General features: G+C 41.5%; 1 protein-coding gene across 6 annotated transcripts in view; it reads right to left on the bottom strand.

Moving 5' to 3' along the window:
- CUL2 (cullin 2) overlaps nt 1-22061 on the bottom strand; it is a 44244-nt gene that overhangs the window by 17564 nt on the left and 4619 nt on the right. For 3 of the 6 annotated variants that reach the window (XM_033164914.1, XM_033164913.1, XM_033164912.1), the window contains exons 2-13: nt 21567-21705; nt 17250-17352; nt 16465-16559; nt 15039-15144; nt 13045-13127; nt 12510-12563; nt 7453-7549; nt 7234-7344; nt 5430-5607; nt 3235-3359; nt 2312-2419; nt 191-250 (exon numbers count right to left, since the gene is read on the bottom strand). In XM_033164914.1, the coding sequence (XP_033020805.1) occupies nt 191-250; nt 2312-2419; nt 3235-3359; nt 5430-5607; nt 7234-7344; nt 7453-7549; nt 12510-12563; nt 13045-13127; nt 15039-15144; nt 16465-16559; nt 17250-17352; nt 21567-21685 (1239 nt within the window). In that variant the 5' untranslated portion in view covers nt 21686-21705. The remainder of the gene's footprint in view (nt 1-190; nt 251-2311; nt 2420-3234; nt 3360-5429; nt 5608-7233; nt 7345-7452; nt 7550-12509; nt 12564-13044; nt 13128-15038; nt 15145-16464; nt 16560-17249; nt 17353-21566; nt 21706-22061) is intronic. The other 3 variants (XM_033164915.1, XM_033164917.1, XM_033164916.1) reach the window with 3 other exon arrangements.

Raw genomic sequence — 22061 nt, forward strand, 5'->3', positions numbered from 1 at the left:
ATCCCTTACCACTGGTCCTGTTAGCTAGGGGATGATGGGAGTTGTAGTCCCAAAACAGCTGGAGGGCCAAGTTTGACCATGCCTGAGTTAGATGCACTGGTCTGGAAAAGCCTTTGAAAAACCACAGGATGTTACCTGAATAAAGTTAATGCTTACATCTAAACACTTAAAACAAGTATCTGGTACTTACCAGCTCGGGAGCTTTGCAGATAGACTTTGGTTCCCTATAGTTCACTACGGATGTCAAGGCCTATTTAGGAACACAAGAAATATATCAGCCCCACAGACATGGTCATACATAATCTCAGAGCCAATTCCAAGTGGGTCCCCAACAAATGCATATAGGCTCTATCATGCTTCTTCAACTAGATCCTGGCAAAATCAAGATCTTCACCCCTTGCTTTTCCCTACAAGACTAATTGCAGCCATTAAGAGTCGTCAACAGGTTTTCCACACCTATCAGCTGATCACCCATTCCCACCACCCTTCTGAGTAATACCCCTCCCCACCCCCTCTCTATATTTAAGGATCTGGTGACTTCTGTTTCAGTGTATCTGAAGAAGTGTGCATGCACATGAAAGCTCATACCAAGAACAAACTTAGTTGGTCTCTAAGGTGCTACTGGAAAGAATTTTTTATTTTGTTTTGACTATGGCAGACCAACACGGCTACCCACCTGTAACAAGATCTTCACAAATGTCTTCAATTACTAAACATTTATTGGGTGCTAGCAGTGTGCTGTAAGGTACAAGTCTCTATCAGGTATATACACAAAAACAACAAACACAAAAAACCCTGCTCAGGCCACTGGGTGAACCTAGTGTAAAATGCATGTCATGTGAAAAGTCAAGCCCTTCCCACTAACTCAAAACTGAAACATTCAAGGAACTGCTTTTAAGAAAGTCTCAGGACAATATTGGGGAATAGGATACCTGCTAGCTGCAAAGCATGCTGGCAGACATGAATATGGGTGTCTGTCATTAAAGATTGCATTCGATGTCTGCTAAAGATATGTGTTTTAGGAACACCAAAAACTAGATTTCCAAGATTTTAGAAATTGTGGGTTATATTCAGTGCTAGACAGGCTCAAAAGAGACCCACTGAAGTAAATGAAACTAAGCCATGCCCATTAACTTCAACAGGTCTACTCTGAGTAGGACTAGTACTGGATACAAACCTAATACAAGTAGGTTAGAAAGGAGTTAGTCTCCTTCCAACGTGCAATGAGCTTACAGGTATTTTGTGTTAACATGCAGGATTTTTAAAATGCAACACCATCGTATGATAATTAAGTGTAGCTGCAAGTGAGGAATGCAAGTACAGTGGTGCCCCGCTAGACGAAAATAATTCATTCTGCGAAAATTTTCGTCTAGCGGGTTTTTCGTCTTGCGGAGCGGCAATGACAGCCGCGCTCCGCAAAACGAAAAAAAAAAAAGACGAAAATTTTTCATCTTGCGAGGCAGCCCCATAGACTTTTTCATCTAGCGGGGCAGCCTTCCGCTAGACGAATGCCTTCATCTAGCGAGTTTTTCATCTAGCGAGGCATTCGTCTTGCGGGGCACCACTGTATTTCAAACACAGTATTACCAAAAGGTGTATACTTCTCATAAATGAATGATTAAAAAAACCACAATGGTGCTGTATAGGCCATTGACCTATGGCTCTAATTCCAAACTTGCGCGCATTTTCCATAACTGCTCATTTATTGGGATAGAAACTTATGCACAGACCACGCTAGACGACTATGAAAAGCCACTGAGCACGTATAATTCAGGACCATGGATTATGCTTGTGAGTTTCCCAGTAAACACAATCCATGAATGGTTTGTTGACATTAGATCCTGAAGCACATGTGAATGGTTATCTCTTTTATCCATCTAACATAGTGTGGGAGATTAGTTTAGCACAAGTGTGGGAAACCTATGGCCCTCCTGATCTTACTGAACTACAACTGCCATCAGCCCTAGTAATGTTCAGTGGGCAGAAGTGATTGGACTTGTAGTCCAACATCTGGAGGACCAAAGGTTTCCACTACCTGGTTTTATACAATGACACCCATGTACCAAAGACTTATATGTTTAAGGAAACCCGTGCTTATTTATTTGATTTTGCTTCCAAATTGTCTTGAAAACATTAGATTGCCATCCTGTTCCAATTACTTTATGTCAGATGAAATCATTCATACCAATTTATCATCAAGCCATATTCACGACTGATATTCGATCTCACTATTCAATGCAACAGGTAGGATTCCTCATAAATTATGTTCCTTACAATTGTTTGGTAGACAAAGCCTTTTCACTAGGCTTACCTTGTCAAGAGCACTCATAAATCGCTGGTCGCCGTTCAAAACGCTGCTGATAAGCTGAACAAATTTACTGTGTACTTCCAACACAGACTCCACAAACTGAGTGGGCATCTAAGGATAGAATCACAGGTGTGTATTTTTTCCGAAATGCAACAGAGTAATATTACAAACAGGCACTTTGCTTGGACAAAAGGTGTTGGGAATTATGCCAGAGGGAAAATGTGAAGTGCAGCACAGGCCTTATAATGTCTACTCAGAAGTAAGTCCTACTGGATTCGATGTAGCTTATTCCCAGGTACTAAGGTGTGAAAATGTAACGGAATAATACAACCTCCAGGGAATATTTGCTGTACTCAGTTTACACAACTGTGCATCACAGAACTTACATGTTGCAAAAGTTTATGGTAGCAATAAGTACAGTTACATGTCTCATACAGAAAATGTAGTGATTGCACCTCCCTTCTTGAAAGACTGGCAGCAAACTGCAGCTATAAATGCATTTACTTTAAGCTAGTTCCATCCTATTGGTTCCCTGGGTGCGTAAATACTAAAGGACACATGAGCATATTAACAAATGTCAGATTTCACGCCGTGTTAGAAAGAATAGTGAGGAGCGCTACTACCATGTAATCATTTCTGGCAGGGTCAGAAACACGGTAGACATTCTTGCACTGATTACATGTTCAGTAATAAAGGAATGCCATGGCTATAATAATAGTTTCTATTCCACCGTATGCTAAACCACTAGCTCTTGTGAAAAAACAAAAATGGCAGCAAAGAAAGCACACAGGTTTTCCTCAGGTTGCTGTATAGACTAAATGGCGACAACCTTCCTTATAACCCACCCCCCCACAACTTCCCAACATCATCTTTATGCTTAGATTGATCAGAAATTCCACACCATTCCCACTGAAGACAAAACTTACGTTTTCCTGAGAAAGATTGCTGGTTGCTCTAAGGCCCTCATCATGGATATGATTTTGTAGTTCCTGAATCATATGAGGTAATCCACTTGGCACAGCATGAAGCAACGTGTACATATTTGCCATGTCTGCAAAAAAAAGGAAGGTCTAAGTTTTCAGATGTACTAAAAAAAAATATCATTATAACTCAACAAAAGGCCAGGGAGGGAGGGAGGTTTTTAAAAAAAAGGAAAAAAAAAGACTGAGCATCTAGTAACTCCAGAATGCAGCAGAGCACTGGAAAAGATTCAGGCAAGAATTTGACCTCTTTATGAAAGCAAGTGGAGCTACAGAGAAAGATGGTGAGCAGAAGGCAGCTAGTTGAGAAATACCAGTTTCATAGGAGAGTACAAAAGGATGAGGAAACATCTGAACCCTTTACAGTGGTACCCCGTGTTATGTACGCGATCCGTTTCGGGTCGCGCTACGTAACCCGGGCGTACGTAACGCGAACGAACAAAAAAAGAGGAAAAACCCCAGAAGTTTGCTGTTTTTTTGCGCTTCTGCGCACCCATGTGCACCCGTGCGCATTCCGTGGAGGACTTCCAGGTCGCAGAGGTCCATAACTTGAACGTACGCAACACGGAGCATACGCAACACGAGGTATGACTGTATTACACATCTTAAGACTGTAAAGCAAGACATGTAATTTGGGAGGGGTATATGGGGTGTTGGGGGAGGGGGAGCATGTCTGCTGGAAGACCCGTCGTGCTGTTTCTGGGGTAGTTTGTCCACCTTTGGTCCCCACCCTGGACTCAGCTCTCACCTGTGGTTCCTAGAACTGTTGGCATGCAACAGTGTCCACACCCCAATAATGGCCAGCTAAAACAGGTGAGGGTAGCCAATGGGTCTTAAACCGTTGGTAAATTAAGGTCTTGTCCAGTCAATCTGCCACACAGAAAAGATAGGACCAATAGCGGGTCCAAAGGTCAAGAATGTGGTTTCTGCAGGTGCTGTAGAGGGAAGTGAGGGGCAGATGGGGCTCATCAACCTAGAAAGGTAGCCCAGCTAGGAGGAAGAAAACTCTAATCTTAAAACTCGGCTGCCTTGTGGCTATACTCAATCATGAGAAAGGCTTCGGGAGTAAATCCTGAGGAATAATCTGAATCCCACTGCCTTGTGGGACATCATCAGGAGAGGAAAAGGCCAAGGAGTAAACCCAACACAAACCCAGAGTGCAGTCCCTAAGGCGGTTGGATGGCACCTCTTTCTGGCAACTCCTGCATAACTGAGTGTTCACAATGTAGGAGCAGACATAGACCCAACCAATGTCCTGCATTTGGAAAGACCTGCAACTTTTGCAAAGAACAAATTCACTTTGCAAAGGTTTGAAAGCAAGCACACAATGGGCTCAGATCGAAACAAAGAGGATTACAGCACCAGCACAGGAGAAAACTTTTATTTGGGAAATCTTCCAGAGGCATCAGGATACAGTTACTGGACTGGACTCTGAATACAAATGGGACTTTTGTTACTTACAAATTGGATACTGGAGCTCAAGTAAATGTATCTGTATCTGTATCTGTATCTGTATCTGAGGCTACCGTGAAAGATTTGGGAGAGAAAGCCAAGCCATACAGCATACGAACAGCTCCAACTTAAAACTTAAAGTGGAGAGTTTATTTGAACTAGGGGCGTTTGGAAAATTGATGTTCAAGTAAGCAACAAAATGGTAAAGTTATCGTCTGTAGTTGTTGTTGCTGGAAATGGGATACCTATATTGGGACTGAAAAACATGTCAGATTATAGATTTTATTAAGAAGCTGTACAGTGCAGAATGACAAGGTCACATGAAGACTGAAGATCATGTGTCTTTATTGGCATTGGTAAGCTCTCAGCAGATTATAAAAGAAACTGTCTGAACCCTATTTTCAAGTTATACATGCACCCAGGAATGTCCGGCTGGCTCTTAGAGATAAAAGAGGAACTAGATAGAAGAATTAAACTTGACATTATAGAGAAGTTGAAGAACCCAAAGAATGGGTTCCTTCTCTAGTCATAGTTACGAAAAAAGATGGATCCCTACGGCTGTGTCTGGGATCCTAAAGAACTGAATAAATAAGTTAAGAGAACATTTTCCAATTCCTAGTAGAGAGGAAGTCTTTGGTTAAATGGCAAGTGCAACATTTATTTCATATTTGAATTCAAACTTTAATCACCCTGTATGTCTTTACCGTTTCTCTTCTCTTGTCGGATAATGTTATGGCATTCTGCGTGAAGGAACTGTAAGTGATCTGCTACCATTCGCTGTTGGCATTCATTAATTACTTTGCCATAGGAACTGGGGTGTAGATATTTTCGACACCTCATTTCTTCATCTTTTAATCTACATAAAACCTGAAAGAATTTTTTGAGATGGAGAAAAAAACAAAGCACTGCATGGTTTTTAGGGACAGAACAAACATTCAGGCTTAAAGTAACAGAAACAAATTATGACCAAGGGAACTATTTAGGCAGAACGGATGCCCCAATACACTGCAAACTCCCGTCAAAATTGCTCATATTCTTGAACCGGAAAGAACAGTGGACCTTATCCTGACCCTTTAGGATGCCAATCAAATTTACTGCAATCTTCTTTCTCTCAACTATCATCAGCTATGCATGACTGTCCATATGGATAGCATGAGGTCTCTAAATAGAAATAGGCCTTCTGAATATCTCTCTCATAAATCAGCATTAGAAGTCAGCTGCATTTGAAGAATGCAACCTACTTAGAAAAAAACACACACAATCAGTTGCTAGATATCTCCATTGCAAATAGATATCCTCTTCACCCTATCAAACAACATCAACTTTAGAAGCCCTGTTTTGGGTTTCTCCGCTGTCTGGTGGCAGGTGGCTGGATATGAGGAGCTTGTTAAGTGTCTTAATGAATCAGGCCAAGGTCCACTTCTCCAGAACCCAAGGGTAGCATTCCACCTTGCTAGGGGGCAAGAAAACTGAGCCTCATCCCTGAAAATGGTCAAGTTCTACTGCCACACAGGTTGCTCACCCACATTTCTCATTTGCCGTGGAAGCTGACAATCCAGGGGTCAAATGACTATGATAAAGTTTATAGAATGCAAAGTGCTTTCTTTCCATGATCCTATGAACACTAGTCCCTCCCAATTGCCTTAATTTTAGTTGTTTTGCTGCCTTTTTAATGGTGGCAACCTCTACCCTGGGCTTTTATTTTTCCTTTTCCTGGCAGTGCAAGTATATACATGGGAGGGGCCGCCGGGACCACATAACACCGGTCCTGAGAGATCTACATTGGCTCCCAGTACGTTTCCGAGCACAATTCAAAGTGTTGGTGCTGACCTTTAAAGCCCTAAACGGCCTCGGTCCTGTATACCTGAAGGAGCGTCTCCACCCCCATCATTCAGCCCGGACACTGAGATCCAGCGCCGAGGGCCTTCTGTCGGTTCCCTCACTGCGAGAAGCAAAACTACAGGGAACCAGGCAGAGGGCCTTCTCGGTAGTGGCGCCCGCCCTGTGGAACGCCCTCCCATCAGAAGTCAAGGGAATAAACAACTACCTGACATTCAGAAAATTCCTAAAGGCAGCCCTGTTTAGGGAAGTTTTTAATGTTTGATATTGTTGTATTTGGTTTCTGTTGGAAGCCGCCCAGAGTGGCTGGGGAAATCCAGCCAGATGGGCGGGGTACAAATAATAAATATTATTATTATATTATTATTATTATTATACAAGGGGGACCCACCTCCTCCCTGCCTGCCTTTTTCAAGGAAGGGAGATGGTACAAAGCCTCCCCCAGGTGAGAAAGAGGGAAAAGTGCTGGCAGTGAACCATGGTCACTGGCATGAGGTGCAGAACCCCTAAAGTGCAGGGCCCAGGGCAGTCACCCCATACTCCTCGAGATGGCCCTACCTATGATGTACAGAAACCAATGAGCTGGTGCACATTTTCTCTTGAGGAACACTGAATAATTGGCATCTATGCTGCCCATAAATATGAGTGCCTTACCTTTTCCATATACTGTGAGCAGTTTGACTCTTGCATTAAATTTGAAGCTTCTTGTTTATAATACTCCCCTGTTTCATTCAGAAAAGGACACTCAAAAATTTCCTGATAAAACTAAAATGAGAGAGGGTGATCAAGTACAAAGAAGGCAAGAGATGGAACAATTACCACAATAAGCCAAGACAACGAAAGAAAAAAAGAAAGAAAGAAAGGATCTTTTACCTTCAGAGGGAATTTTTTCTTATACTGTTCAACATGAACAAAGGAGTTAATAACCCCATGGATTACTTTTTGATTTGGATCTTCTCCACAGCGATCACTGAAAGGTGGAAAAACGAAGATCTCATAATGCATGCAATTTTACACATGGTCCAGACTTCAAAACCAGAAAGACAAATAGGCCTGGCTGTTGGTAGCCTTTTCAAGGACCAAGCAGTCTGTGCTGTTCAATTCACAAACCCTTTGGGGAGTGCATATGTAGTGCAGGGGTAGCCAGTGTGGGGCTCTGCACATGCTATGGGGTTACAACCTCTAAGCTCCTTGGCTGGGGCTGATGGGAGTGGCTGGACTGCAGCATCTGGAGGGAACCACATTGACTGCACTTCATTACAGTGGTACCTCGAGTTACAAATGCCTTGAGCAGGTTACAAACGCTTTAGGTTACAAACTCTGCTAACCTGGAAGAGTTACCTCGAGTTGAGAACTTTGCCCCAGGATGAGAACGGAAATCATGTGCCGCCGGCACAGCGGGAGCAAGAGGCCCCATTAGCAAAAGCACGCCTCTAGTTAAGAACAGTTTCAGGTTTAAGAACAGACCTCCGGAATGAATTAAGTTCGTAACTAGTGGTACCACTGTAGTGGAAAAAGCGAAATGCAAACTGACACCTATTTTAAAGTGCAGGCTTGTACTCTCCCAGTCCTCAGGCAAAGCCCATTCCCACCCCTTCTGCAGCACAAAGACCTCTCAGTGCAAAACAGCAGAAACCACAATACAGGCAATCTTTGTTAGTGCATTTACCTTAACATTATTTAACAATTGTATGCTTGTTTAATATCACAAAAAATGTAATACCATCTTAAAATACTATTTCTGTAATACTACCCATGCATATTTCATTTGCAATGGAACTTAGCACCTAATTTTAATTTTTAAAATTTATAAAGTGCTTCTTGATCACCTTTGGATTTCTTGGCCAGAGCTCAGGGAGGCAGAAGCTGGGCTATTTCTTACTGAGAACAGAACAGAAGCCTCAATTTCTCCTTACTATCAATTATTCCAAGCTTTCCAGAAAGCATGGCTTTCTGGCTAGCGGGAGCAGGCAGAGTCTTGCCTCACTTGCACCCAAGATTCGGATAAGGGGGGAAAAAAACATTAGGAGAAATGTTTCTTTTATTATCCAAACTACAATGCAATTGAGGCTTCTGAGAGTCCTTCTTGCCAGAGGGCAATGAGAATTCACACCTGATAAACAGGTGAGGGTGACCTGCAGCCGGGTTGGCTTGCTCACCTATGGTGGGTTTAACAAGCAGTAGTCCACTTTTTCCTTTTAAAATGTTTTCAAGGTGAGGCAAAAGCATGAGAGAGAGAGAGAGAGAGAGAGAGAGAGAGAGAGAGAGAGAAGAGTGGAGGAGAGCAAGGTAGACCAAGAAAAAGGAGAAAGTTCAAGGTATACTGTACAATATTCCAACTAAGTCCCATATTGCAGGCTGAGAATAAGGAGTTCTAACACCATTATAAGATGCAGGCAAAAGTGTGCAACAGCAGGAAGAGAGTCAAGAGAAATGTGTTTTCATTCCACCACATATTAAGAACAGGAAGAGGGGGGAAGGATGGCTTCAATGTTTAATAGCTGACACCTTACACTGACCTTACATTCTTATTTATATGCCAAGCAGATTAAAACTTGAAAGCAACGTTGCCACCAAAACTGGTACCCTCGAGACTGAACAGAGTGAAAATAAACAGACACAAAATTGACCTAATGGCTTGCAAGCAACAAGTAGCGGACCTTCAGTTTCCTCCCACCTTCCTTGAACAGGCAGCAAAAAAGCAGAAGGTGGGCTTCTAAAGGACAGAAATTAAACCCGAGCAAATGGCAAATCCGAAAGTGTCTTAAAAATCTGAGAGGGACTTGCTTTAAGCTTCCCTATATTAGTTTCAAAACAGAAAAAGAGCTTCATTCGAGGCAGGCAAATGTATAAACTACACTTTGTTTCAGTTTCAGCTACACTTTGACACAAGCTGTATTTTAGCGTGCTCATTATCATCATGCAAAGGAGAGCAGGGGTGTGGTAGCAAGCTCTGTGCCCTTCTGCACATCATGCTGCATGTCTTTGCAGCCCCTCCTGGAGCCCTCCAAGAATTCCTTGCATGATTTAGAACCCTGCAAGGTGTCGTGCTAAAGGGGACAAGTCTTGCCAGCATGCCTCTTCCTCCCCATCCATGAGTGAACTTGAGGCCACCTGAATCATAACCTAAGAAGGTAATCAGTTAGGTATAACTTTTGTTCTCCAGGTTTGTTCCTTGGTCTCTCACTTATGCCTGTGCTAATCTTTCCCTGACTACAGTACACGCAAGCATGAGACAGTCACAGAAAGAGCCAGAGAACAACTAGGCTTAACAAGAGCCAAATGGGGTGCTTCCCCATGACTGGTTGCCTCTTCTCTTGGTAAGATGCACTGTTATTTCAAGCCTCCATGACAATGTCTGGCTCATTGTCACAAGGAGGTGCTAAGATCCATAGAACCAAGTCCAAAACACAATTATAATTGGTGACTATAAAGGAAAAGGTACCCCTGACCGTTAGGTCCAGCCGCGGATGACTCTGGGGTTGTGCGCTCATCTCACTCTATAGGCAGAGGGAGCCAGCGTTTGTCCGCAGACAGGTCATGTGGCCAATGTGACTAAGCCGCTTCTGGCAAACGGGACCTATTTCTCTACTTGCACTTTGACATGCTTTCGAACTGCTAGCTGGGCAGGAGCTGGGACCGAGCAATGGGAGCTCACCCCGTTGCGGGGATTCGAACTGCCAACCTTCTGATCGGCAAGCCCAAGAGGCTCAGTGGTTTAGACCACAGCGCCACCCACACTTTTGCAGTATTGGGATGAACATGGATCCGTGCCACAAGACATAAAAGACTCCAGAATTGTGACCCTCTGCAAGTAGTGTACCTATGCCCATGTGTGTGTGGTGGCTGGTCATCTGCATAGGTTCACTGTAAGTCCAACTGGCTGACTGCAAGAAATGAATGTCAGTCACAAGCAAGAACATTTATGGCTACATTGTTGGTCTGCACAACCTTCTGTGAAGACGTATAAGGAGAGCCCTGACTAGAGAATAAGGGAAAGCAGATGCGTATGCATGTGGACATGTGAAACATGAACACAAACTGTTACGCTGTGGAAGGGCCACAGCTCAGTGGTAGAGCATTTGCTTTGTGAGCAGAAGGTCCCAGGTTCAAGCTCCTGCATCTCCAGGCAGGGCTAGGAAGGATACCCTGTCTGAAACCCTGGATAAAAAAGGTAAAGGTAAAGGACCCCTGACAGTTAAGTCCAGTTGCAGACGACTCTGGGGTTGCGGTGCTCATCTCGCTCTATAGGCTGAGGGAGCCGGCGTACAGCTTCCGGGTCATGTGGCCAGCATGACTAAGCCGCTTCTAGCAAACCAGAGCAGCGCACGGAAACGTCGTTTACCTTCCCACTGGAGTGGTACCTAAACTATCTACAGACAGTAAAAAAACTATCTACAGACAGTTCTACAGGAAACCCTAATTCAAACTGAACCAAGCCTCTGGGCTGTCAACTCTCGGCTCTATGAAGTTGCTCATATATGGAAGTCCGGAACTGATTGTGAATGTGAAGGTTACCACATATAAACTTCTTACAGCACAATCATAACCATGCTTACTCAGAAACAAGCCCTGTTGATTTCAGTGGGGTTTACTTCCAGTTATGTGTGGTTAGGATTGCAGCATTAACAGCTGAAGAAATGTCTGTGGCTGAGCTTAACTAAAATAAAAATAAAAAATCAGGTGTTCTTATCCAGAGATTCCCCCCTTCCACCATGTCAGTTAAGATGACCACAAACCGCCTAGCATGCTACGGAAGTAAACATCAGAACCTTTTCTTCATCAGATTATGACACATGTCTGTATATGAAGGGGGAATGTGAAGACATGAAACTAATACAGTACATGTGCCAGCTGCCCAATATCCAAAAGTTCTATTGCAATCTTTTAAACATGGTATCGTTTCTACATCTCTGCCTTCAATAGTTGCAAACCGAAAGACACAAAACCTTCTGGCCACTAAATCACCAACACTTACACCTGCAAAACAGAAACTGATAACCCGCACAATATCCAAGAAGCTGGATAAGAGAAAAAAACATTAGGGGCAGGCAGAGACCAACCTGAAGAGTCCTCCGTACAAACTATAGTAGCTTCTATAGATCTTAGATGAGGACAGTAAGAAGCAATCAAGAACAGCTTTACATGAAAAGAAAAGGAAGTTAAAATTCAGGATAAAAAGGGCAAGATATGTCCTAGTGGAAGACAGTGATCATGCAAATGTCAGCACACACAGAACAAAATCTGGTGGTACTCAGGATCTTGGCCACAGGACTGCTAACTTTACAATTCTGCCTCGGTTGCTGAGCACTGGGTCACTGCAGGTTTCATAGCAGCCCCATGGAGCAAACTCGTATTGGGAGTATATATTTTTCTTTCCTCTCCTGCACTTCTTAAAATTAACAGAAGAGTCATGACTTGGTCCTGGAGTTTATTTTTTAAATTGTCAAAAAGTGGTTTCTAAGAAACACCCATCGAGGAAGATGGGAATCCTCTGTTTGTATGCTCAAAGAAGCTACTTCCATATGTGAGCTTTAAAGAGCACATTCAAGCTTGATTTCACTGCTATCTGCCCAAAACTGTTGCTTAGAGCTATAGGGCACTTCGTCCCTGTGCATTTATTTTTGCAAATGATACCAAATATAACCTAGGGCACAGTTAAGCATGTGGAAGCCCTGCAAGATCAACAGGACTGAAGCACACTTAATTGTGCCTTGGATTGTGGCTGCTCTTCGCAACTCCTGTAAAGGTGCCATAAGGCAAATTCTTTTTCACCTGACAGCAGCTTTTAGACAGGAGGTCATAAAGAAACATCAGTGCATGGTCAAATATAGAAGGTTGGTTGGTTAGACTTGGTTGGCTTTTCTATGCATTTGCTAACAAGCTATAGAATATGCAATATTTTACATTGCTGGCAATCAGAGCCTTACCCTGGAACAAGGCTGACTGACAGAAGTAGCTGAAGCTTGTACTGCTGCTCAGTTCTGTAATACATTCAGAATTTCAGAAAGAATTCTAGATCTAGTGTCAGTCCTCTTTTTAAGAAAAACATTTATACAATACTCCATAACGCCTAATTCGAAGTAACTTAAAAGTGCAACATTTGTTTGGTGATTCAATAGATTCAAATGTTCTAGGCCAGACTGCAAAATCACTAGATCAAGATCAAGGTTTCACAGCAAGTAGCAGAAATGAACACTGGCTTTAGGGCTCCAATAACATCCTCTATTTGCTAGGACACACTACCTGCTTTTAGAGCCAATTTCACGTCTCAAAAAAGATTCTGCTTTCCCTGAATATGTTGCCAACATATAAAAACCCAGTTACGATCTAAAGAAACAACAGTAAGAAGTGAATAGTGACGTTCTTAAATCAAGCAATTACAATTCTCGGGTAAGTACAGTAAGTAAGCATATGTAAAGCAGGAAACTTGCAGTAACAACAACAACAAAAGGATTAACTCACTTTTTGATTTCACGGAGGAGCATTCGAATGAGGACAGCTTGTAAAGGCTCGATCATTAACCTCCTCCACATATCAAGTGCTAGCTGTTATGAAAAAATGCACAGCAGAAACATGTCAGGCACAGACGATTCATTTGTTTATTTTAGAATATTTTTAGAATTAAAAACTTCTCAATCCTAATGGATTCAGTAGGGCAATATTGCATTAAAATAGGGTAATGTTGTATTTAAATGCAGAAAATAGCAGATTAAATTTAAAAAATCTAGGGCTTGGAAATATGTGTTGCTGACTGGGGCTGATGAGAGCTGAAGTCCAGTAACATTGGGAAAGCCACAGGTTCCCTACTCCTGTGATCAACAATAGCCACTACCAAACTCAAGCATCCCCTCAGATTAGCTTTGGCTACTCAAAGCCAGTCTGCATTTATCTTTTGAAAAATCCTTACAATACTGTTGGAATGTGCACATGCTGCACATGTGTACAAAGCAAAAGAAACAAACAGTAGTAACACTAAGGCTGCCCCTGAGTGTACTCTCAATAGCCATGGTTTGTTCTTCCCTTACCACTCATGGTTTGTCTGGGGGAGACAAACCACTAGTTGGTTCGGACACAAAAGCTGAGCTCTGGGAAATGTGACAGCAGCAGGACGGGGGTGGGAGGAATCAAAATGGCCATAATTTTTGCTCCATGCACTTGCATGCTTACTCATTCATGTTTTGCGCATAACACTAAGCCCAACCATGGCTAACTGAGCTTATATTACTGTATATTCTGGCGTATAAGACTACTTTTTAATCCAGGAAAATCTTCTCAAAAGTCGGGGGGTCGTTTTATACGCCGGGTGGAGAATCTGCGGTCGAGTATATCTCAAACTCTATATTTTAACTGGAAAAGTTGGGGGTCGGCTTATATGCCGGAAAATACAGCAGTTGAAATCATCGGAGCAAGTTAATTCCCACTGAAATCAATGGAACTAGATAACTAACTTATTGCACAATGAACTAGCCAGGTCTACTCAGAAGTAATCAGTGTTATAAGAAGGTGTCTTATATGGAGTCTAGTTTGGTGTAACTGCCAGTGGCTCTCCCAAGTTTCAGATAGAGATCTCTCCCAGTCAAACTTGGAGATACTGAGGATTGAACACAGGACCTTCAGGCAGCAAAGCAGATAATCTAACATGAACCTAGACTCCTCCCAAGGGGGGGACTTACTCCCAGGTCAGTGTAGTTAGGTTGCAGCCATAGGCTGCAATCATATAAACACTGACCTAGGAGTAAGTTCCATTACACTCAATCGGGATTACTTCTAAGTGGAAATGTATAGGACTGCACTGTTGGTTTGGATACAACCCATTATTATTTTTTACGTGTGAAACAGCCCTAATACAACCCTCCTTATATCTGGGCTTTCCTTTATTGCACCAGAGATGCAAAAACTTGTCAATTCCAGGGATCGATTAACAGGGTCCAGAGATAAGTGTCATTCAGAGACCAGACTTTCCTCTTTGAGAAAAGCAAGCTTGTATGTAGGGTTTAAGTATATGCCACACCAAGCATCACTTCTAATGTAATAGGTTAATAAAACAATGCTTCACCAAGCCCTTATTCTTGTCAGCTCCATATTAAAGGCACTACTGTAAATTATTGAGTGTTGTGCATTTCCTACTTCTTTCTTTGCAGCTCTTTATCATCAGAGCCCCATTTCTCTTTCTGTATCCACCAATCCCACCAAGATACTGTATAATCTATTTTCATTTCAGTAAGTAAATAATACACAACAATGGTCTGCTCACCAAGGCTGGCTAAAAAACCAATAAAAGCACTGAATCACTGTGAAGACTTAGGAAGGCAATAAATGAGGCATTTATTTTACTGATCCAACAAAATGGGCTATACGGTTTTCAACAAAGGTGACTATGGCAAGTCATTGTGAGGAAGAGAGAATTTAATGCACTTCTTATTAACTTTCTGGAAGAACTTCCATAGACTGCCTACCTCTCCAATCTCCATCAATGGTTCGCTCATATCCACACCTCCATAACCATACTGAAGATCAGCTTCAGTCAATTTGTTCTTTTTAATAAACTGTGTATTGAGGTATCTATGAAAACAAAACATATTGTGAATGTTTTCAGATGTTTTCTGAAGCAAATCTAGGTCAGGATAAAAGACACGTCTCACTATCAAAACTGTAGGCACAAGACAACCCCACACAGGAAACAATGGCTGTGTTAGACATAAATATTGCAACTCTTTATAAAATTATTTGCCGTGTCATAAAAATATATATCAAAGTGGTTTACAGCCATGGTGGCTATGCTCTGCTGCTGCAGTTGGAGGCTTCTAAAAATTTTAAAAAAAAACCAGTTCCTGGAAACCACAGGAGGGGAAAGCGCTCTTGTGCTTGAATCCTGCTTGTGGGTTTCCCACAGGCATCTGGTCGGTCACTGTGAGAACAGGATGCTAAACTAGAGGAGCTATTGCTCTGATCCAACAGGATTTTATTACATTCTTAAGCAGACCCTTCACATGAGTGCCTGATTACATGGAAGCCTGATGTGCATGATTCTCCTCAACTCTGAGCAGACCTGAAAGCCTACTGGAAACTGAAGAGGCTTGTGCATTGCTGCTCCAACTGGATTTATGAAACAGGGTTTATGCCCATAGAAACATGTTTAAGATCAGGGTGCACTCTCACTTTTTATAGCAACTGAAGCCTGTTCTTGTTCTTCCCCCAAGAGGCACGGTTAACTCTTTTCCCATTCCACTGTTACGTTACTTAAATGACTTAGTTAAATGAGATCACTTGGTGCCCATCCTACAGGCATTCAAAAAACTATCCAAAAATATTTATCCTAAATCTATGGTTGCTGGATCCACTAGAGCAGCCTTTCTCAACCTTGGGTCCCCAGATGTTTTTGGCCTACAACTCCCGTCATCCCTGACCACTGGTCCTGCTACCTAGGGATCATGGGAGTTGTAGGCCAAAAACATCTGGGGACCCAAGGTTGAGAAAGGCTGCACTAGAGGATAGTGAGGCATGGAATGATTGTAAGGGATATGGACAAGTTGCTTGCATTCTTCCTGCGCATCTGCTGATCTAAATTGTCATTTAACAGCAAAACAAATCTTGATCAAAACCCCACGTTTCTGCATATACACACACAACAAAGAATATATTTCATACAGAATATCTTTTTAGTTGTCAATTTTTTATTAATCTGAGTTTTTTAAATAAGAGAAGCATCTACGTGTTGTAAGATACATAAATAAAATAATGCTGGAAGCACTTCATAATCTTGTCCTAAACATAGTTTTGAAATCAAATTGTGACGGTCTCCATCTCCCAACTGCTTCAGCTTTCTTCTATAATTTTTTTTTGCATCAATTACACTTTTAGCATGTTTTCTCCAAAACTTACCTGTATAAACAGTCCATATAGTCTGCTCCTTTACTGTATTCATCCCAGTATCTATGATACATTACCAGTACTTGTTCTTCAGAGTCCATGACTCTCTACAAAAAAAAAAAAGCATGAGGGAAAAAGATCAATTCCTCAATTTGCACTATAGTAACAATGTCAGAAATGCTGAAGAACAAACTTCTGTAATACGTTCAGATATGTGCACTGTTTCAAATGTTTTTTTGGAAATACCATACATATTTACATGCTACTCCCAGGTAGGGTTGGGCGATATCTGGTTTTCAACATTGTGATATATCACTAGCTAAACATTGTGATATACCAATATATAATGATATCTGAAATAAGGATGGAACTATGTAGAGGCAAAGAGTAGGGCTGGGTGCTTCTGGTTTTCAACTTCATGATATATCACCAGCTAAACATCGCAATATACTGATATATCACAATGTCTGAAATAAGGATGGGGCTATGTAGAGGCTGGCTTCATGGTTTTTTGTACATTGTGATTTCTGCACAGCGCACAAACACACACACACAAATCATGATGCGTAATATATTGCCAGGTCAAAAATGATAAAACCAATATCACAATAGGAACTTCAAACCAGTTTTGGACGATATATTGATATCAGCTAGCCCTACTCCCAGGTGGCAATTCACAAAATATTTTACGAATTAAAAAATGACTGTGTTCTTGAACAAACAGTGAAACAGCTTGTATTCAGTAACAAAATCCTCATGCACTGAGAAGACTCACATCTTGTACACTTTATAGTTACCTTGTGCAAATGGCGTACATGATTTTCCAAAAAGTTCTTTGTTTCCATATAAAGTCTCTCCCCCAGTGGTTCAGGATAGGCCACACACAAAGCATAAATGTCCCTGGGTTTAAAGTCAAGGATGAAACATACTTTCAAGTTCTTGTAACCCAAACTTTTAACAAGATCTTAAAAACAAAAGAACAATGTGGCTTGGTTTCAAGCCTTGCACATGGAAAAGTTGCTGGCTTTCTCTTTCAGTTGCAGTTCCATGTATTGCAGAGAAAGCCATTCAGGAGAGGCTTTCCCAGCCTATAGAAAAAGCATCACAAGTGGGAATGGAGGGCCTAAAAATCACCAGAATGTCATGCACTGGCCTTTTGCCCTGGTCTGTATGGCCTGTATTTACAGTGTAGCACAACCTGTATAGAAATGCTATCTTTCAAACAATGCTTTTCTGAGAACAGTGTTATTTCTCCAAGTCTAGAGCCAGAAGCAGTTCCTTACAACAAGAGCAAAGTTACGTACAGATTTTTAACAATATACCACTTCATACTAGTAGAGGCTTCAGCATGTTTTCTTCTTGTAAACTTTGGCTTCCTATAAGATGTTCTTCATTATGGTCTGCTTCCTTTGAATACTCATCACTAACAACATAACAGTTGGCCATATGTGAAATAATATCTCCTCCAGAAAAATGTCTTGCAGTCTAATTTGTCTGTAATAACAGGCTACATAGTTCCTAAATAAGCCTCCCCCCCAATACCCACCTCTATTAAAGCTTTCCTGGAAGACAGAAGAGAAAAGGAAGATATTCTGCCAAAAAAATGATAATGGCAACACGTTATCATTGCCCATTATACAAAACACACTGTCAAATTTGTTTTCCCCATAAGCCATCCAAAACACAAAGCATTGAAACAAGCAAGGTTTTTCCAGAAGGATCTGATCCATAGCTGATGCCTCTATGTGGAAAAAGAACTATTATACTCTTGGTCTTTTCTAAAGCAACTGAGTAGACTAGAAGCACGAAATAAAGGATGAAACAAAAATAATTCTTTCTAAAATAAAATCCTGCCTATAGAAGGCATCTATGAAGCCAGCTTTTAATTTCTGAATACCAGAAAATGTTGCTGCTGTTGCATTTATGAGAAACCTTTAAAGTCTGGGGAGTTCATTATATACCTAGTAGTTTTCATAAGGATTGACTCATTGCAGCAAATAATAAGCAGTTTCCCTAACCATGTTACTCTGAAAAATACAAAGATAAGCAACAAATTGTGAACAGGACTTTGATTCAAGTGGAAGCCTTTCTTCAATTCCTAAGCTTTTCTGCATTAAGATTCACTAAACTCATATATTTCTGTGTGATCAAGCCCCACTGATAGTGACTTTTCCAATAATGATCAGAAGCTTGTCTCATGGCCCCAGAATCTGCAATATGTAGAATTTCAGTGGGAACTTTCCAAAGGGAGAAGAATAGGTGACTAGACCTCAAGTCTTGAAATGGCAGCTGACCTTTGGGTGAAACATCTGAATTGGTCTACCCACTACTCAAAGCAATTTTCACTTTTAAAAGGTAGAAGCTATCATCATCATCATTAAACAGCATCTTAGTCCTTTAATACCCTGCATCTTCATTTGATGGGTGGAGTTCTAGAGGCTATCCAACCTGATTCATGAGATAAGGTCTTAGCTGAATTGTGGGTCCTGTTGTATTTGCCTTGCTTGGTGCTGCAAGTCTGATCCTCTTAACCCAAATTCTGTTTCAGTTCCCTTCACACCTTGCTTAGCATCCTGGCGAGGACACTCCTGTAGCAGGCAGTGGGGGGACCCACAAAAAGCAGAACCCTCCATAATTTGTTCTTCTTCCTATATTTAGATTTCTGTGTTTAGATCCAGAACTATACTGCAGTTTATGGATTACTGGGGTCTACCTTCCTGAAGCAACACACAGGTTTCCAGGGGACAGAAGTATTTTGGTAACCACTGGTATTATGGTAACACATTGCAAATAATGCAATAAGATCTTGTTGAAAGCCTATCCACCAATTTCGAGAACAGCCAATGCCAAGAAGTGAGAGCAGGGGCATAAAGAAACAAGAGTCATTTACTAGGGTGAAAAATGGAGTAAAGACAGAATGACAGAATTCTGTTAAAAGGCTCCCTCCCACATCAAAAATCCATTTCTACCAGCATGAACAATTCAATGGAAACCTGGAAATGACTTTTACTTTAAAAAAGCAAAACTAACTTTCTAGAATGAAGTTATAAAACAGTAAATTACTTCTAGTAACATGCTTAAGTTATGCTGCGAGGGAAGCACAGTGCCAGAAATATCTTGTTCCTGCAGGGGTTCAGGCTGAACAGATCTGAAGGTCAAAAGGTAGCTGAAAGTGAGTCAACGCTTTAAATAAAAGTAGCATGTGATCTCCATTGCTCTTTACAAGAGGACTTGGTATTATACTGGAGCACAGTATCCTGAGCATATTTACTCTGCTTTCATTCTCAAGGAAGGTATGCACTGTCAAAAAACTGAATTAAAACCTGCTGTGAACATCAACACATTTGGGCATCATACAAGCAAAGGAACAGCAACTGCCTACAAAGGACAACTTGACTGCACCCATCTGTAAGGTACAACAGATTCCCCTCTACTAATGGATCATGATGCAATATCAACATAGGTAGGCAGGTTGTTTCTGTAAGAAAAGGAGGTTGCTTCCATCCCCTATACTGTTGTTGTTCAGTCGTGTCCGACTCTTCATGACCCCATGGACCAGAGCACACCAGGCACGCCTATCCTCCACTGCCTCCCACAGTTTGGCCAAACTCATGCTAGTCGCTTCAAGAACACTGTCCAACCATCTCATCCTCTGTCGTCCCCTTCTCCTTGTGCCCTCCATCTTTCCCAACATCAGGGTCTTTTCTAGAGAGTCTTCTCTTCTCATGAGGTGGTCAAAGTACTGGAGCCTCAACTTCAGGATCTGTCCTTCCAGTGAGCACTCAGGGCTGATTTCTTTAAGGATGGATAAGTTTGATCTTTTTGCAGTCCATGGGACTCTCAAGAGTCTCTTCCAGCACCATAATTCAAAAGCATCAATTCTTTGGCAATCAGACTTCTTTATGGTCCAGCTCTCACTTCCATACATTACTACCGGGAAAACCATAGCTTGAACTATATGGACCTTTGTTGGCAAGGTGATGTCTCTGCTTTTTAAGATACTGTCTAGGTTTGTCATTGCTTTCCTCTCAAGAAGCAGGCGTCTTCTAATTTCGTGACTGCTGTCACCATCTGCAGTGATCATGGAGCCCAAGAAAGTGAAATCTCTCACTGCCTCCATTTCTTCCCCTTCTATTTGCCAGGAGGTGATGGGACCAGTGGCCATGATCTTTCTTTTTTTGATGTTGAGCTTCAGACCATATTTTGCGCTCTCCTCTTTCACCTATACTACATATTCCAAAAGATAATTGGTCATGCGTCCAGCAAAACATAGCTTCAATTCCTGGCATTTCCATGTAAGGGCTAGGAAAGAATCCTGTTTGAAATCCTGGAGAGCTACTGCCATTCAGTGCAGACTACACAGATAGACAAAGTGTCCAGCTTTGTATATGCTGATGGGAACAGTCGCTCTGCTACTGAGACATAAAGGAAATAGCTAATGACAGATCCCACCTGGCTTGAGGTTTTACTAGTTCCTTCAGAAGTGTGTGTCTTATCTTGCAAACATAAACATTCATAATTTGCATATATAGATGGGTTACATCCAGCTTATGCTAATAATTAATTGCAAATACACTGACAATCGTTCAAAAAGGCATTTTGTTGAACGATTCTCTGGAAAAAGGCAGTCAGTGTTACCAATAATACAAAGGATGGCAATCCTTTTTTTCCCAGAACAAACCAAACATCAAGCTATTCACTGTCATAGTCAATCAAAGCAACAGTTAGAAATCTAACCCTGGTAGAACTGCAGTAAAGCTAAACAATAGTTCAGATGAGGCTAGTTGTGCCAGTCAGACTGTTGGCATATTTATTAGGGATACCAAAAAGTCATGTACTAAACTCAATGTAATTAGACAATCATTATCATTCAACCATAGCAACAGTTCTTAGGAAGTGATCAATTCAGATTTTCCCCATTTCACTGTATGCAACATTTCTGACAACTTTTTTTACAATGAGGCCATCATTTTCTCAGTAGTCGTCAAAAATGGGAGTCGTAGAAGACATTTTATTCCAGCTGGCATTATGCTGGACGCAAATTTACGCCAAACCAATATCTGCAAGACACATAATCACATGCAATCAGAGGCCAGCTTCAATTAAAAGGATACGAAAAGCGGTCGTTCCATGTTGATCTTTCCACATAATCCAACATAACAACAGCTTTAATTGTTGTAAGCAGCTTGTTCCATGTTTCATCAAAATCAACTACTCGTGGTTTCAAGGACATTGTGGGGCGTTAGTATTGATCTGCAAAATAGAGAAAAATCCAGATGATTAGTTTCAAACTAATGTTAGCCACAAAATATTACTGTATTGCTTAACTCTTTTGCTTTAAACCTTATAACAGGTTAGAGGATGGTGATGATGTAGATGATTGTTTTATTTGTATGATGCCCATCTGACAGGGTTGCCTGTGCCTCTCTGGCCGGCTCCCAACAGAATACTAAAAACACAATAAAAAATTAAACATTAAAAGCTTCCCCTAACCAACCTGCTCTATTACCCAGGCTGATTTCTGCTGGTACTCTTAGAAATCTTTGCTACAGAAATGTTGCTCTGTGGTACTTCTCTAGCAAAGTGCAATATTCCGTGGTCCTCACTGT

The sequence above is a fragment of the Lacerta agilis genome, chromosome 12 (genome assembly GCF_009819535.1).
Source record: "Lacerta agilis isolate rLacAgi1 chromosome 12, rLacAgi1.pri, whole genome shotgun sequence".
Lineage (NCBI taxonomy): Eukaryota > Metazoa > Chordata > Lepidosauria > Squamata > Lacertidae > Lacerta > Lacerta agilis.